We start from the raw sequence: 15,486 nt of genomic DNA on the forward strand, positions 1-15,486 counted from the left end.
AGGTAGTGTATCTTGAGACAAACGTCAATCCTGTTAGCTATTAGCAGGGTTTCTGCTATAGTTTTAATTGGCAAGGTCTTGAATGTATAGGCACACTGTGTTCTTGTCCTCTTCCCTATGTCACATGCTTTGGTTCTACTTCTGAAGCTGGAGTCTTAACCACCATTTAATTTAGTCAGCATGGTGTTGCTTTAGTTTAGAATTACAGAGACAATTCCCAGTTGGCACTCCACTGACTAGGTAGCTAGTTCATTCTACGGAATAGAAGCACCTCAATGAGTTGATGTACTGTACATTCATTTCATGGATCAACTTGGGGTCTAGAATGCCTTCCCTATAATATGTATACAGTAGATGTATAAACTGTACATCAGACAGTATGTTGCTGTTGGGAAAGTACACAAATAATTCAATACTGAACAATTCAACACTGAATTTCACACGATAAAGTGAACCACACAGCAGACTGTGTGTAAAAGAGCAAGCTAGGCATGTTATCCTGTCCATAGGAACCACTACTATACACTAGTAGCGTTTAACAGGCTGAGACCTAAATAGCCTGCTGTAACTGATTTCAGCCACCTCACTCTACAGCCATTGTGTGAAAAGCTCTTGATGGCTCCATCCATACAGCTTCTTCTACCATTATTGATGTGCTCTGCTACTGTACACATCTCTACTGTACAATACAGAGGGTTTTGAGCTTTACTTTACTGTATCTCTGTCTCTCTTAAGTGTGTAGTGTCATCACCTTTTGCTGTTACAGCCATAGGAAAAGCACTCAATGCTACAATGGTTTGTCTCCAGGCTCAGAGTTCAATATTACTATGATAAAACTACAGAGTGTTATAATGTATGGGTTCTCAATAATGCATGGATCACAATGGGATATGAGGTTAACATTGATGTACTGCAAACAGAGGTCCTTTTGTTGCTCGCTACCCTGTGATTTCCTGCCCTATAGAGTCTGGATGGGAACGTCGTAGTGAGGAGTGATGCTCGTGTGTCCTCCCTCACGCTGAAGTACGCCAATTTCACCGACGCTGGCCAGTACCTCTGCTCTGCACGCAACGCCATCGGAGTGGATTCTCAACCCGCCTACCTGGAAGTCCGCTGTAAGAACTCCACATGTCACAAGGCTGCATCTGAAATGGCATCCTATTCCCTATACAGTTTTTGACCATAGCCCTACACCCTATAGTTCACTACTTTTGCCAGGGCCCATAGGTTCCCAAAAGTAGTGCACTATATAGGGAGTAAGGACACAACCACTTTCTCTAGTGCTTAAAGTCTTAGTCAGGCCCGGCTGGCATACTACCTGCAGCTTCTAATGTTTGTGCCAAAGCCTACTCTTTTAAATATTTAAGAGAAAAGACAGAAATCTCTTATTCACGTTGCTGGCTCATTCCTCCATAGATGCTCCTAAGATCCAGGGCTCAGTGACAGTGTATACCTGGGAGGGGAATGCAGCTAACATCAGCTGTGAGGTCCTGGCCCACCCCAGTGATGTGTCCATGCTGTGGCTGAGGGACGGGTTTCAGCTTCCCAACGCTAACGTCACCAAAGCCAAGGTTTTCCAGAGTCCCACAGCCAGCTACCTGGAGGTAGAGACCCGCAGATACACACACACATGCATGAGCACACAGACACACACGAATACACACACACACTAAATTAAGAACACTCCACATGTCATAAAGATTTCATGTGTGACAGCTAGTATTTGCAGGGTTCTCCCCCAGTTCCATTGTGGGGAGACTGAGTGTGTTTTCATTATTCAGTAGAGGGAAGCACAGAGACAGAGGACTAAAATAGGCATCTCTAATGGACAAACAACAGAGGAACAAACTGACTCAAGCATCTAGTCACCTTATGTTTGTAATGCTTTGCTGCCCTGAGTTTCTTTCATGCATTGATTCTCTCCTCTGTTCCAGGTCACTCCAGAGTCTGAGAATGACTTTGGGAGCTACAACTGTACTGCTGCCAATGAGATGGGCACAGAATCCAAGGAGTTCCTCCTCATTCAGGCTGGTCAGTCATAATCACAATCTGTAGCTAATTATCCAAAATCATCATATTGTGAATCTAATATTTAATGTTGGCATCAAATTAAATATACTGTAGTTCTTAAATGAGTACCTTTACGTGTGATTCCTCTTCTCTCTAGATGTCCCGTCAGCCCCATCCCTCGGGGAGGTGGAGCCGTTCTCCAGCTCAGCCAGCGTGGAGTTCCAGGAGCCTGACGCCACTGGGGGTGTACCCGTCCTCCGGTACCGGGCCGAGTGGAAGACTGTGGGCAGGGGCAGCTGGGTGCAGAGGGTCTATGACGTCCAAGGAGGTGAGTACAGGGGCAGGGCGGGGCCTACAAGGATAAAGAGAGAGAGTATGTGAGGAGATAACAAAATTAAATGTTTATTTTTCTCAAACATTGGCCTTTTTTAATGAAACATCCATCCAATATCATAATTCAGCTGGTTTGATTTACCCTCAAATGAGAATAAAATAAAATGTTGTCTGTAATAATTGCATCCTTGTTACTTGTCAAATCAAATCAAACTTTATTTGTCACATGCGCCGAATACAACAAATGTAGACCTTACCGTGAAATGCTTACAAGCCCTTAACCAGCAGTGCAGTTCAAGAAAAGTTAAGAAAATATTTACCAAATAAACTAAAGTAAAAAATAATAAAAGGTAACACAATAAAATAACAAGAACGAGGCTATATACAGGGGTGTACCGATACCGAGTCAATGTGTGGGGGTACAGGTTAGTCGAGGTAATTTGTACATGTTGGTAGGGGTGAAGTGACTATGAACAGATAATAAACAGCGAGTAGCAGCAGTGTACAAAACAAATGGAGGGGAAGGGGGGGTCAATGTAAATAGTCCGGTAGCCATTTGATTAATTGTTCAGCAGTCTTATGGCTTGGAGGTAGAAGCTGTTAAGGAGCCTTTTGGTCCTAGACTTGGCACTCCGGTACCGTTTGCCGTGCGGTAGCAGAGAAAACAGTTTATGACTTGGGTGACTGGCGTCTCTGACAATTTCTGTCTGAATGCAGAGTCTGTTGTGGATGTATCAGTATTTGTACTTCTCAATTGTATCCTCAGGAGCTCTGAGTGAAGTAACCATCACAGGCCTGAAGCCTGAGACCAACTATGAGGTGAAGATGTCAGCCATCAACGGCAAGGGAGAGGGTGAAACTAGCCCCGCTGTGGTCTTCAAGACAGAGCCTGTCCGTAAGTCACACACACACACACACACACACACACACACACACACACACACACACACACACACACACACACACACACACACACACACACACACACACACACACACACACACACACACACACACACACACTTCACACCTCCCTTCTCACTTCCACAACACCCCTTTTACCTCACCTTGCCACCACCCATTGCACCTCCCCATTAGAATGAATCAAAACAAACAGCCATGTTTGTACAGCCTGTTTGCCAGCTCCACCATAGACATATTGGTCAGCACTGGCTTAGAACCTTTAGATCAGACATATTTGCCCTATGCTGTGCTTCAAAATGGCTTGTACTGCACAATTGGTTTGAATTCTCACTGCTAGGATGACAACAACCCTTGTTTTAACTCTCTCCCTCACTCTCTCCTGCTCTCTCGCTCTTTACCATTGATCGCCCCCTGCTGGTTGCAAATTTGATTTGACATGTGACTGGAAGTGGAATGTCTGCCCCTTACTAACTCAGGAATATTATGCATGTGTAGAGTTGAACTGATAGTTTGGTATCCGAGGACATTCTGATTATTATTTGCTATGTTTGATGCTGCTATCACAAATCCTCGCTAGTTTCTTTCGTTTTTCTCGTGTCATACTCTTGTTGTGTAGTTTTTTGTTTATTCATTTTTCTCGTCTGTTTTTCTGTTGGACCGCTCAGGTTATTCTTACGCAAGTAAGTGCCTCATCATTATACACACTCACTCTGAATATTAGTTTGAACTTTGAACTTGTTTTCAAAACAGTCTCGCTCCAGTGTTTTATGTATACAGTCAATGGATTTACTGTGGCTTATGGTCGCTCTGCCTTCCGCATCTTTTCCATTGAGATTTGGCAGTCATGAAATATTTCTTTATGTTTATTTTCCTTTCTGTTCTCTTATCAATCTAACCTAAATAGTTGAATACCTTTCATCGGCAGGAATATTATATTGCAGATAACAGATTTGTACAGAATGACGAGCTATGTGTAAAGACTTTGTTTTTGCCTGATATCTCTTCTTTTATATGATTTCTTAGATGGCATTTTTCATTTTTTCACTGAGGACTCAGGTTTGTTATGTGGTTATTGGGGAGTAGATCGTTATTAGGAGTAGCATGTGACTTAGACACTGTTATACCAAGACAAATAGCCTAGAACACCCCCTATTACCTGCTGCTCTTCTTACTGAACAGTACCTACAGTAAGAAGCTATAGTCATTTACTAAAACAACTGTTAACTCTCCCCAAATATGATTGTGTTATCATGTCATGTGTTGGTTGTACATGTACAACTGATACTACAGTGTCCATCAGTATTGGCAATACTATGTAGTATTAGGAATACGTCTGTATTTCTGTCCCCTTTTTCAATGCTGCTGTTTTCTGTCAGTATTTCCAGTATGTGTGCAGCGTTTCCTCTGTTGTCAATCATTTTGTCTTGCAGGAGAAGGATGGTTTGGGACGTAGCCTTTTCCATTTATTACCATATTTTGAAAGTTATTTTATTTGAAATGACTGTAAATCTGGAATATAAGCTGCAGTAGCAGAAGTCATAGTTTCTCTCAGAGGAAAGCCTGTCATTTGTCCCCGCTTGTCTATTCAGTCAAAAGTTCACTGTTGTTTTGTGTTCCTCTTCAGTTTCTGTTTTGTTTCATTTTGTCTTCAAGTCTTATAACTGTGTTTTTCCTGTCCATGTTTCCACTTTCCTTTCAACCAATCACATGCGTGCGTTTCATGTGACTGTCATCATGTGGCTTGCATGGTGCTGATGATGTCGTCAACTCCGCAGAAGGTAACTTTTCAGTCCCAATTTTCACAAGAAGAATCTTAATTTTACTGGAGAGTCATTCATAACATAAATACTGAATGTACCAATTCAAACGTTTCCCATTTATTTTCCGTCTTGTTAACCCATCATATGTAGCCAGTCACCTTCTCTGGACTGATTGGAGCTCCCTGGAACTGTTACAGTCCTTTAGCAAGGAAGTATTCCTTCCCTGTCTGATCTAATATAACTTGGGATTTATCCTAACAATTTCACTGATTTATCGCATTGTAATAACTTTTTTGTACTAACTGTCATTTGTCCCTCTCAAGTAGTTTACAGTGCACAAACACCCCCCTCTAGTGGCTGGGTCCGATCCAATCATGTGTAATTGCTGTTTAAATACTACTTTCATTTTAGCACTCCACAGTAGTCTAACAGCTTGTTCATGAGAGCTTTTAGTTGGAGAGGCAGACAAGTGCCTCTAGCACAACAGTATGGAGGAATGGTGCCATCTGGAGAACACTAGGACAGAATATTAACAGCTTTCTCCACATCTTTGAAACAGGTTTAGGAGAAACCGGTTAAAGGTTTCACAGCAGCTGCTGACCAGCCGTAACACATTCTACATCTTCTGAATGACTGCTTCAGCTCACTAACTAACCTTGATATCTCCGATGTGTCTGTTTAGGTGAACCTGAACCGCCTAAGCTGGAGGGAACACTCCAAACAAAAGGCAACTCCCTCAAAGTCAACTGGCTCAAGCAGGACGATGGAGGCTCACCGATCACACACTACCTAGTCCGCTATAAACCAGTGAGTATTCACACTACCTAGTCCGCTATAAACCAGTGAGTACTGCTACTACCTAGTCCGCTATAAACCAGTGAGTTTTCACACTACCTAGTCCGCTATAAACCAGTGAGTATTCACACTACCTAGTCCGCTATAAACCAGTGAGTTTTCACACTACCTAGTCCTCTATAAACCAGTGAGTATTCACACTACCTAGTCCGCTATAAACCAGTGAGTACTGCTACTACCTAGTCCGCTATAAACCAGTGAGTTTTCACACTACCTAGTCCTCTATAAACCAGTGAGTACTGCTACTACCTAGTCCGCTATAAACCAGTGAGTACTCACAATACCTAGTTCGCTATAAACCAGTGGATTTGGGGCACTGTAGACAGCTGTAGACAAACAATGTGCATTCTTATGTGCAAAAAATGTGTGCTAATGTACCCATGCCCTTTCAAGGAATACATTCCTAAAAGAGACTGTCAGGTACTGTATTGTATCATTAAGTTGACCTTGGCCTATTTTGTGTGTCCTTTAGAAGCACCAGACCGACTGGAAGCCAGAGATCCAGCTGCCCAGTGGCAGTGAGTATGTGGTTCTGAGCGGACTGGAGTGGAACACGGAGTACAATGTGTTTGTGGTGGCAGAGAACCAGCAGGGGAAGTCCCAACCTGGAACCCTGACCATCAGAACCTCTCCAGAACCCGCTGCCATCCCAGGTACCCCACCATGCACCGGGCACTCACACTGGCACTGCCACACACAGCTGAGACAGCAAACTCAAACATGTCCCAAACAGGAGCCTTTTTGGTTCTCACAAACACATATATCTGACAGTACACTTAATAGGAATTACACGTCTAGATGTTTTCAGCAGGCAAAATTAAGAAAATAGAAGAACAAGCCAGCTGTTGGTCAGAGCTGTTCGTGGGTGTTCACTCTGCAGCAGAAAATATTCAATCTTTCTAACTAGAACTCTCCACTGTCTGTCTGAGAGGGTATGTGAAGAGTGTATTGTCTGTGAGGACCACCCAAACGAACACTTCTTTTTGACCATGCCCAGAGTTTGTTTTTTACAGTTAATTTTTTGTGATGATGACAGACATCGCACAATTTGTTTCCAATTTTGAATCTGTTAGAATTAAACTTCTACACCGAAGCTGTGAGTGACACTCTGTATGAGTTTGCTATCTCAGTGTTACAACAGGCTGCCTCCGCTATGGACAAAAGCTATCCTACTACAGTGATGGGTACAGTATGTAGATGGACAGTCTATCCTACTACAGTGATGGGTACAGTATGTAGATGGACGGTCTATCCTACTACAGTGATGGGTACAGTATGTAGATGGACAGTCTATCCTACTACAGTGATGGGTACAGTATGTAGATGGACAGTCTATCCTACTACAGTGATGGGTACAGTATGTAGATGGACGGTCTATCCTACTACAGTGATAGATACAGTATCTAGATGGACGGTCTATCCTACTACAGTGATGGGTACAGTATGTAGATGGACAGTCTATCCTACTACAGTGATGGGTACAGTATGTAGATGGACAGTCTATCCTACTACAGTGATGGGTACAGTATGTAGATGGACAGTCTATCCTACTACAGTGATTGGTACAGTATGTAGATGGACGGTCTATCCTACTACAGTGATGGGTACAGTATGTAGATGGACAGTCTATCCTACTACAGTGATGGATACAGTATGTAGATGGACAGTCTATCCTACTACAGTGATGGGTACAGTATGTAGATGGACGGTCTATCCTACTACAGTGATGGGTACAGTATGTAGATGGATGGTCTATCCTACTACAGTGATGGGTGCAGTATGTAGATGGACAGTCTATCCTACTACAGTGATGGGTACAGTATGTAGATGGACGGTCTATCCTACTACAGTGATGGGTACAGTATGTAGATGGACGGTCTATCCTACTACAGTGATGGGTACAGTATGTAGATGGACGGTCTATCCTACTACAGTGATGGGTACAGTATGTAGATGGACGGTCTATCCTACTACAGTGATGGATACAGTATGTAGATGGACGGTCTATCCTACTACAGTGATGGGTACAGTATGTAGATGGACAGTCTATCCTACTACAGTGATTGGTACAGTATGTAGATGGACAGTCTATCCTACTACAGTGATTGGTACAGTATGTAGATGGACGGTCTATCCTACTACAGTGATGGGTACAGTATGTAGATGGACAGTCTATCCTACTACAGTGATGGATACAGTATGTAGATGGACAGTCTATCCTACTACAGTGATGGATACAGTATGTAGATGGACGGTCTATCCTACTACAGTGATGGGTACAGTATGTAGATGGACAGTCTATCCTACTACAGTGATTGGTACAGTATGTAGATGGACAGTCTATCCTACTACAGTGATTGGTACAGTATGTAGATGGACAGTCTATCCTACTACAGTGATTGGTACAGTATGTAGATGGACGGTCTATCCTACTACAGTGATGGGTACAGTATGTAGATGGACAGTCTATCCTACTACAGTGATGGATACAGTATGTAGATGGACAGTCTATCCTACTACAGTGATGGATACAGTATGTAGATGGACGGTCTATCCTACTACAGTGATGGGTACAGTATGTAGATGGACAGTCTATCCTACTACAGTGATTGGTACAGTATGTAGATGGACAGTCTATCCTACTACAGTGATGGGTACAGTATGTAGATGGACAGTCTATCCTACTACAGTGATTGGTACAGTATGTAGATGGACGGTCTATCCTACTACAGTGATGGGTACAGTATGTAGATGGACAGTCTATCCTACTACTGTGATGGATACAGTATGTAGATGGACGGTCTATCCTACTACAGTGATGGATACAGTATGTAAATGGACAGTCTATCCTACTACAGTGATGGATACAGTGTGTAGATGGACAGTCTATCCTACTACAGTGATGGGTACAGTATGTAGATGGACGGTCTATCCTACTACAGTGATGGGTACAGTATGTAGATGGACGTTCTATCCTACTACTGTGATGGGTACAGTATGTAGATGGACGGTCTATCCTACTACAGTGATGGATACAGTATGTAGATGGACGGTCTATCCTACTACAGTGATGGATACAGTATGTAGATGGACAGTCTATCCTACTACTGTGATGGGTACAGTATGTAGATGGACGGTCTATCCTACTACAGTGATGGATACAGTATGTAGATGGACGGTCTATCCTACTACAGTGATGGATACAGTATGTAGATGGACAGTCTATCCTACTACAGTGATGGATACAGTATGTAGATGGACAGTCTATCCTACTACAGTGATGGGTACAGTATGTAGATGGACGGTCTATCCTACTACAGTGATTGGTACAGTATGTAGATGGACGGTCTATCCTACTACAGTGATGGATACAGTATGTAGATGGACAGTCTATCCTACTACAGTGATTGGTACAGTATGTAGATGGACGGTCTATCCTACTACAGTGATGGGTACAGTATGTAGATGGATGGTCTTTGTCCATGTGTGTGGATGCAGTCTGTTTCTATATAGTTTGGCCTTAACTGATGCAGCAGCATTCCTGTTCCATAGCAGGTCTTAGCTAGCTGAAACTGACTGCTGACACCCACAGACACCTGTGTTGCAACACTACACAGCTAGGCTGCGACAAACCCCTACCAGGCGATGCAGAGTGCTTTACTGAAACATAGCAGGACTTATCCCTCCTCCTCACTTCTCCTGTTTGTTCTTTCCCTTCTAACTCACCTCCCAGATAAACACGCGTCCCAATCACAACCGTTCAACCCCCAGTTTCCTTACTCATGGTTTGTGGCGTAGTCCTCTCTCACATGCTGTGCTTTTGCTTTAACTTGCTTTTTAAAGCTAGAATCCTTAGTTGCTACATAAATGTTTTGACTAATAAATTAATGATATATACCAATTGCTTCTTGAAGAATATAACTTATAAATGCCTCATGAGCTTAGTTTAACAGTCGTACCCCATCAGAAACCAAAATAGAAGTTTCTTTTTACTCTCTGTTTGTAAACAACGTAAATGTAAACAAACACTGTATACCCTTAAAACATGGTTAAACTATAATTTTGATCAAATGGATGCATCCATAGCGCTGTCTATGAATTTGAGAGTGGTTAAATTTCTCTAGGCACAGCCCTCCGCTTTTTACCAAAACAGAAGGGGTGACGGCATTGTTATTGTTTGCGGATTCTAGATTTAACTCCTTGTCAGTTTAAAACTACTTTTTAAACTTTTATTTTGTTCTCTATTCAGTTTTGTTTACAAACTTGACATATTTTCTCTTCTCTCTCCTCTCCTCCCTCTCTTCCCATTTTCCCACCCTTCTGTCCATTTCCACTCTGTTTCCCTCTCTTCATTTCTCTCCCCCTTCCCCCCCTCTCCTCCCTTTTCTCTCTCCCTATGTCTCTGCACTCTTGCCTGGTTTTGGACACTGGTGGACGTCACTACATGAACACTTTCCTCATTACGTATTACTCTTTTCTGAATCTGTGTGTCTCATCTTTCCGTTGGTTTTGACTATATTTTGGTTTGAGCAGCGACCCAAGGCTGTTCGTCTGTGACATACACTCTGATCTCCCTCGTCATGTCCATAGTAGCTGTGTTGCTGCTCTCATAGCTAGTTATATGAGGCGATGCTGGTCTCTCTCTCACACACACATAGAGGAAAGAAAGCTAGCCTTTCTCTGACATGGCTGGTTGTCTCTCTGGATGGATGCCTAGACAGACACATGTCTCTCACTGGGTGGGGAGTAACTACAGAATAGACCAGCCTGATTGACTGAACTGAACCAAAGGCACTGGTATCAGCTTAGCCTGGTTCCAGATCTGTTTGTGCAGTATAGCTAATTCCTATGGCCGTTGACAACAACCATAGTAAGGAGTTAGCTATACAGCACAAACATATATAGGACTAGGCTAGTATCAGCTGTCTCCTACAGGTCAGTGCTGTTCCACTCCGCTCAGCAACATAGCACAGCTAGTAGCAGCATTCCGAACTAGAGAACTGAATGGAGCTCCAGTTTACATTAATGAACACTAGGGTATTGAATGAATGGTAATTTTATTCTGAATACTGTGGTAGAGTACTGAGTGAATGGTGGTGAGTACCAGGCAGTTTACGTAAAGGATGTATATTATTTTTCCACTTACTACATTGTATGTACTGTAAAGATTTTTAATAACATTCATTTTTACATGGACATTTAATTAACAAAGTACCAAATTATAATATGCTAATATTAATATTGTTGTATTATGACACACTGTCTACATACATATAAGCAGTATGGATACAGTTGGGAACTGCAGCAGTCAATTGTGTGTTATTGATTCCTGAAGAACTACAAATGTCATTAAAAACTAGCAATACATTTTTTTATACTATTAAGTTGTGATTATTTTGTTCCACAACTGCATTACAAATAGACCCTGAAGTCAATACTGAATTGTTAATACTCTTTTTTGTATGTGAATCAGAAGTCCCGAGGAGCTGATATTCAGGGTGCTCTCTTTAGAATGTAAACTGGACAGATAATGCTAGAGATCATGTATTGTGTGTGGGACAGTAGTCACTAGCTGGCCACACATACATGGTTGTTTACAAAATATCTCTTGAAGCACATATTATGCATTTTCTTCAGGTGTTTTTGGTTATGACTAATATCGAATAAAGTTGATTTAATACATCTTAATGGGTTTGCATTTATTAGAGGGCAGGTGATGGAGATAGATGCCTTTACTGTTCCAAAGACAAGGTACAGGTCACGTGTGATGTCTGTTGAGCCTTGTCAGGGAGACATTGATCTCCTAATTTTAGCACATCAAGGTACCAGTATGAAGTTAACGTCTACAAAACATCTGATTAGAAGCTGTGATCTCTTCTCACTATGTCAATGTGCATGACAGGTGAGTTGTCTGTGTTTTATGAAACCATTATGTAGAAAACAGAGATGGTTCCATATTCTAACAGTATGTCCACATTCATTCAGCTGTCTAACTGTGGTGCTGTATGTTCCTAGTGAGTCATGCTGTGTCTGTACTGTAGATATAGACGGTGAGTCTGCCCTCTCCACGGGCATCATGGCAGGGATCCTCATCTTGGCCTTCGTCCTGCTGCTCCTGGCTGTGGACGTCACCTGCTACTTCACCAACAAGTGTGGCCTCATCATGTGTCTGTGTGGCAAGCCAGGCAGCGGGGCCAAGGGACACAACCTAGAACAGGGCAAGGCTGCATTCATGTGAGTGTCTACTGTCTCAATATGTGCGTCCCAAATGGCACCCTGTTCTCTATCTAGTGTACTTCTTTGGACCAGGGCCCATAGGGAATAAGGTGCCATTTGGGACACTGACATAGGCTGAAAAAGGAGTCTCTGCATACTTGCAATTTAGATGCAATTTCACAGTTCTCATTTGCTAGGCTTTGGGTACGTGACGACCTTCGTCTGAGAATGTCTGGTTCAGGCATTTAATCATCCTCATTATGCTGTAGTTCTGTGTTACTGAGGTCCTGGAGTCTGTTGTCGTGGTGTCTATGTAACAATCAGAATCCTCTGTGTGTCCACAGAAAGGATGAGTCCAAAGAACCGATAGTGGAGGTGAGGACAGAGGATGAGTGCACAGCCAATCACAACGCAGGAGGACCCACGGAACCCAGTGAGACCACACCCCTTACAGAGCCAGAGTGAGTATACCTTGACATACAGACACACACACACATGGGTGCGCACATACACACACACACACACACATATCGTTGTTGGGCTAAAGCACAGTGCATTCCTCTTGTAAGAATCACAATATTCCTGCACAGTTTTGAGTACATTGTAATTAATGGAATGTTTATGACTTTTTGAGCATAAGCAGTTAATTTATACATATGTCTGTGATTCCTATAAGCAGATTGCACCGTCATGTGCTCATGCTTTTATACTTTTTGTTGAAATTTCTCTATAGTCACATTCACACGGCACTTAGCCCAGGGTTAACAAATGCTTGTGTGAAGGGAGGGTTAGCTAACCCTAAACTAGTTTTAACCCAGCATTAAGGATAGCCCTGGTCTAACAACATGCAGTGTGAAAACCCCTTGTGTGTGTTGTAGTTTCTTGTGTGTTTGTTTTGGGGAGGGGTGTTTATTTCTTTGCTGCCACAGTAGTTTTTTCTCAGGATATTTCTTAGGAGATGAATCTTTTCGATGTCACGGTTGAATCGCTACCAGTCAAAGACGTGGATAGATCCACTGTGGTTTTTTCCTGTATATGGTGAACTTGATGAAACCCATCTAAAAACTGAGACATTAAAAACTGAAGTCACATGAGATGAGTGTCTGGTACTATTCAACCCTTCAGGTGGTTGTGTGTAGTGATCCTTTCCTTTAGAAAGACCTGTTTTCAGTTCATTAGACCCTACATGTTCTCCATGTTAGTCTGTGCATGGACAGTGTCCTTTGTTATTTGATGTGCCTCACTGCATGGAACCCCCTTGTGTGTCCTTTCTCTCTGGTTGATGTTGTCTGCTCTGTGTGTGTGATATCTAACTGCATGCCTCCCCTAACCTGAACCTCCTGCTTGCTCCTCCTCTCCACCCCTCCTCCCCAGTCCCCAGGTCGGGTCCCAGTCACCTCACTGTCTAGTGTGTGTGTCTCTGCTCTCTCCCTGCTCTCTCTCCCAGGCTGGCCGCTCACACTGCTGCCCTGGCTCTGGACACCCTCTCGTCTGTAGCCACCATCTCTGACACAGCCAACACAACCTATGACCCCACCCAGGACAGCCCCTCTAGTGAGAGCACCGCTCTCAACTGTAGCCTGTCTGCCCTCGCTACTGACCCCCTGCCTGCCCCCGCCCCGGCACCCACCCCAGAGTCCAACACAGCCCCCCCAACCCCCTTCATCTCCACCTCTGACGTCACAGCTAGAGTAGCCCCCCTGTTAGACCTTCTAGGAGACAGCTCTCCTAGAGCAGAGGACAAAATGTATGCCACTGCTGTTAGTGCCACAGATAGCCCTAAATCTCCTAAAAAGTCCCCTATTCCAATACCACCTAGGCGTCGAAACTCTAACAGACCTGCTCCTTCTCCTCCCACTCCCAAGAGCCCCACACCTACCCACTCCTCCCCCTCTCCTACAGTGGCCCCCAGGAAATCTGCCCCGGAAAGTCCCTCTCTTGCCCCCTCCACTGCCTCTCCTAGTCCAAACACCAGGAAAGCTGCTCCTATTGCCCCAGACAGCCCCTCTCATGCTCCTATGGTGTTCACTTTCCCAGCCTCTGACACCTCCACCTCTAAACTTGCACCTACTGCCACCAGCACTGTTACCCCTGTCACTGTTACCCCTGTCCCTGGTACCCCTACTGTCCTGGGTTCTAGTACACCAGTCCCTGACCCTGACAAACCTGACTCTACTACCAAAGACACTCCCACTCCTGCCCCTAATATAGACCCCACTCCCACTACCACATCTGTCCCTAGTGCTCCTACTACTGCCTTCAATGCTGACATAACTGCTGCTATCGTTCACGAGGACACAACCAAATGTGCCCCTGTTTTCCCACACATTCTCACTAGTATTCCAGCTCCCACAAGTGCCACCACCACACCTGCCCCTAATGCTTTCACTGCCCCGAGCTTTGCCACACCTGCTGCCCCCACGGTCACTATCACACCGGCTTCTACTATCTACGACACCCCAACACCCACCCTGACCCCCCACATGCCTACCACCACAGCACCCCAAGCCCCAGAGATAGAGTTAGAGTTGACCAATGGGGTGGAGACTGAGAGCCCCTCCCTGCCCCCAGCAGAGCCCACTAGGTTTCAGAGTAGTCCCACTCCCTCCCCTGCCCCTGGCCTTTCCTCGTCCTCCTCCCCCCTGGCTAACGGAAACGGGTTTGGGCCAGACCTCCAGGCCTCAAGCCCCCCAGCTCTGGAGGAGTTAGACAGTCTGGCCAAGGCTGCTCCACTCAACGACGAGTATGGCTCCCTCTAGAGGTTTATACGTGTCAATGTTTTTGTGTGCCCAGTCATCTACTATTCTATTATCACTCAGTCTCCACCTTTCCATTTGTCTTGTGAAATTGTAGTAGTCAATTGTGGTAACAGTGGTGATAATTGTTCATTAATGAGACCTGTGTAATGGTGACAAGTGCTGTAGTCATTGCCGTGGTAGTGGTTGTGTGGATGTGTGTGTGTGTAGCGTTGTGTGGAGTAGTAAAGTACTGTGTAGTAGTATGGTTCCCCTTGTAGAGTGTGTTGTGGAAGTTGTGGAAGTCTTGTAATGACAGAGCAGCATTAGTACTGCTCTTAGGCTGGGGATAGGGCCAGAAGACTAGATCTTTCACTCACCCCGCCTAATGTCTATTCAATGGTAGGGCAGACACTGCAACAGACAATCATTTGGTTGTTAAGTGGTCCTTAGTACTGCTCTATCACTTTGACTCAGAGGTGCTCTGTAATTATATTACTTGTGCTGGTATCAATCGTCTAACAATTACTACCTATGGCTATTGTGTAAATATATATTGGAAAAGTAGCGGTTAAGAGCGTTGGACCAGTAACCGAAATGTTGCTGGTTCAAATCCCAGAGCCAACTAGGTGACCAATCTGTTGATGTGCCCTT

The 15,486-nt window shown here is 44.0% G+C and overlaps 1 protein-coding gene across 7 annotated transcripts in view; it reads left to right on the forward strand.

The window, feature by feature from the left end:
* The window catches only part of LOC139548745 (neural cell adhesion molecule 1-like), a 99,212-nt gene that overhangs the window by 81,004 nt on the left and 2,722 nt on the right, over positions 1-15,486 (forward strand). For 3 of the 7 annotated variants that reach the window (XM_071358527.1, XM_071358528.1, XM_071358529.1), the window contains 10 exons: positions 965-1,115; positions 1,417-1,604; positions 1,935-2,031; positions 2,168-2,338; positions 3,110-3,238; positions 5,709-5,833; positions 6,354-6,534; positions 11,923-12,115; positions 12,442-12,558; positions 13,545-14,840. In XM_071358527.1, the coding sequence (XP_071214628.1) occupies positions 965-1,115; positions 1,417-1,604; positions 1,935-2,031; positions 2,168-2,338; positions 3,110-3,238; positions 5,709-5,833; positions 6,354-6,534; positions 11,923-12,115; positions 12,442-12,558; positions 13,545-14,840 (2,648 nt within the window). Of the gene's footprint in view, positions 1-964; positions 1,116-1,416; positions 1,605-1,934; positions 2,032-2,167; positions 2,339-3,109; positions 3,239-5,708; positions 5,834-6,353; positions 6,535-10,414; positions 11,570-11,922; positions 12,116-12,441; positions 12,559-13,544; positions 14,859-15,486 lie in introns of those variants that run through there. The other 4 variants (XM_071358532.1, XM_071358533.1, XM_071358530.1 and 1 more) reach the window with 3 other exon arrangements.

Source organism: Salvelinus alpinus, chromosome 22 (genome assembly GCF_045679555.1).
Source record: "Salvelinus alpinus chromosome 22, SLU_Salpinus.1, whole genome shotgun sequence".
Classification (NCBI taxonomy): Eukaryota; Metazoa; Chordata; class Actinopteri; order Salmoniformes; family Salmonidae; genus Salvelinus; species Salvelinus alpinus.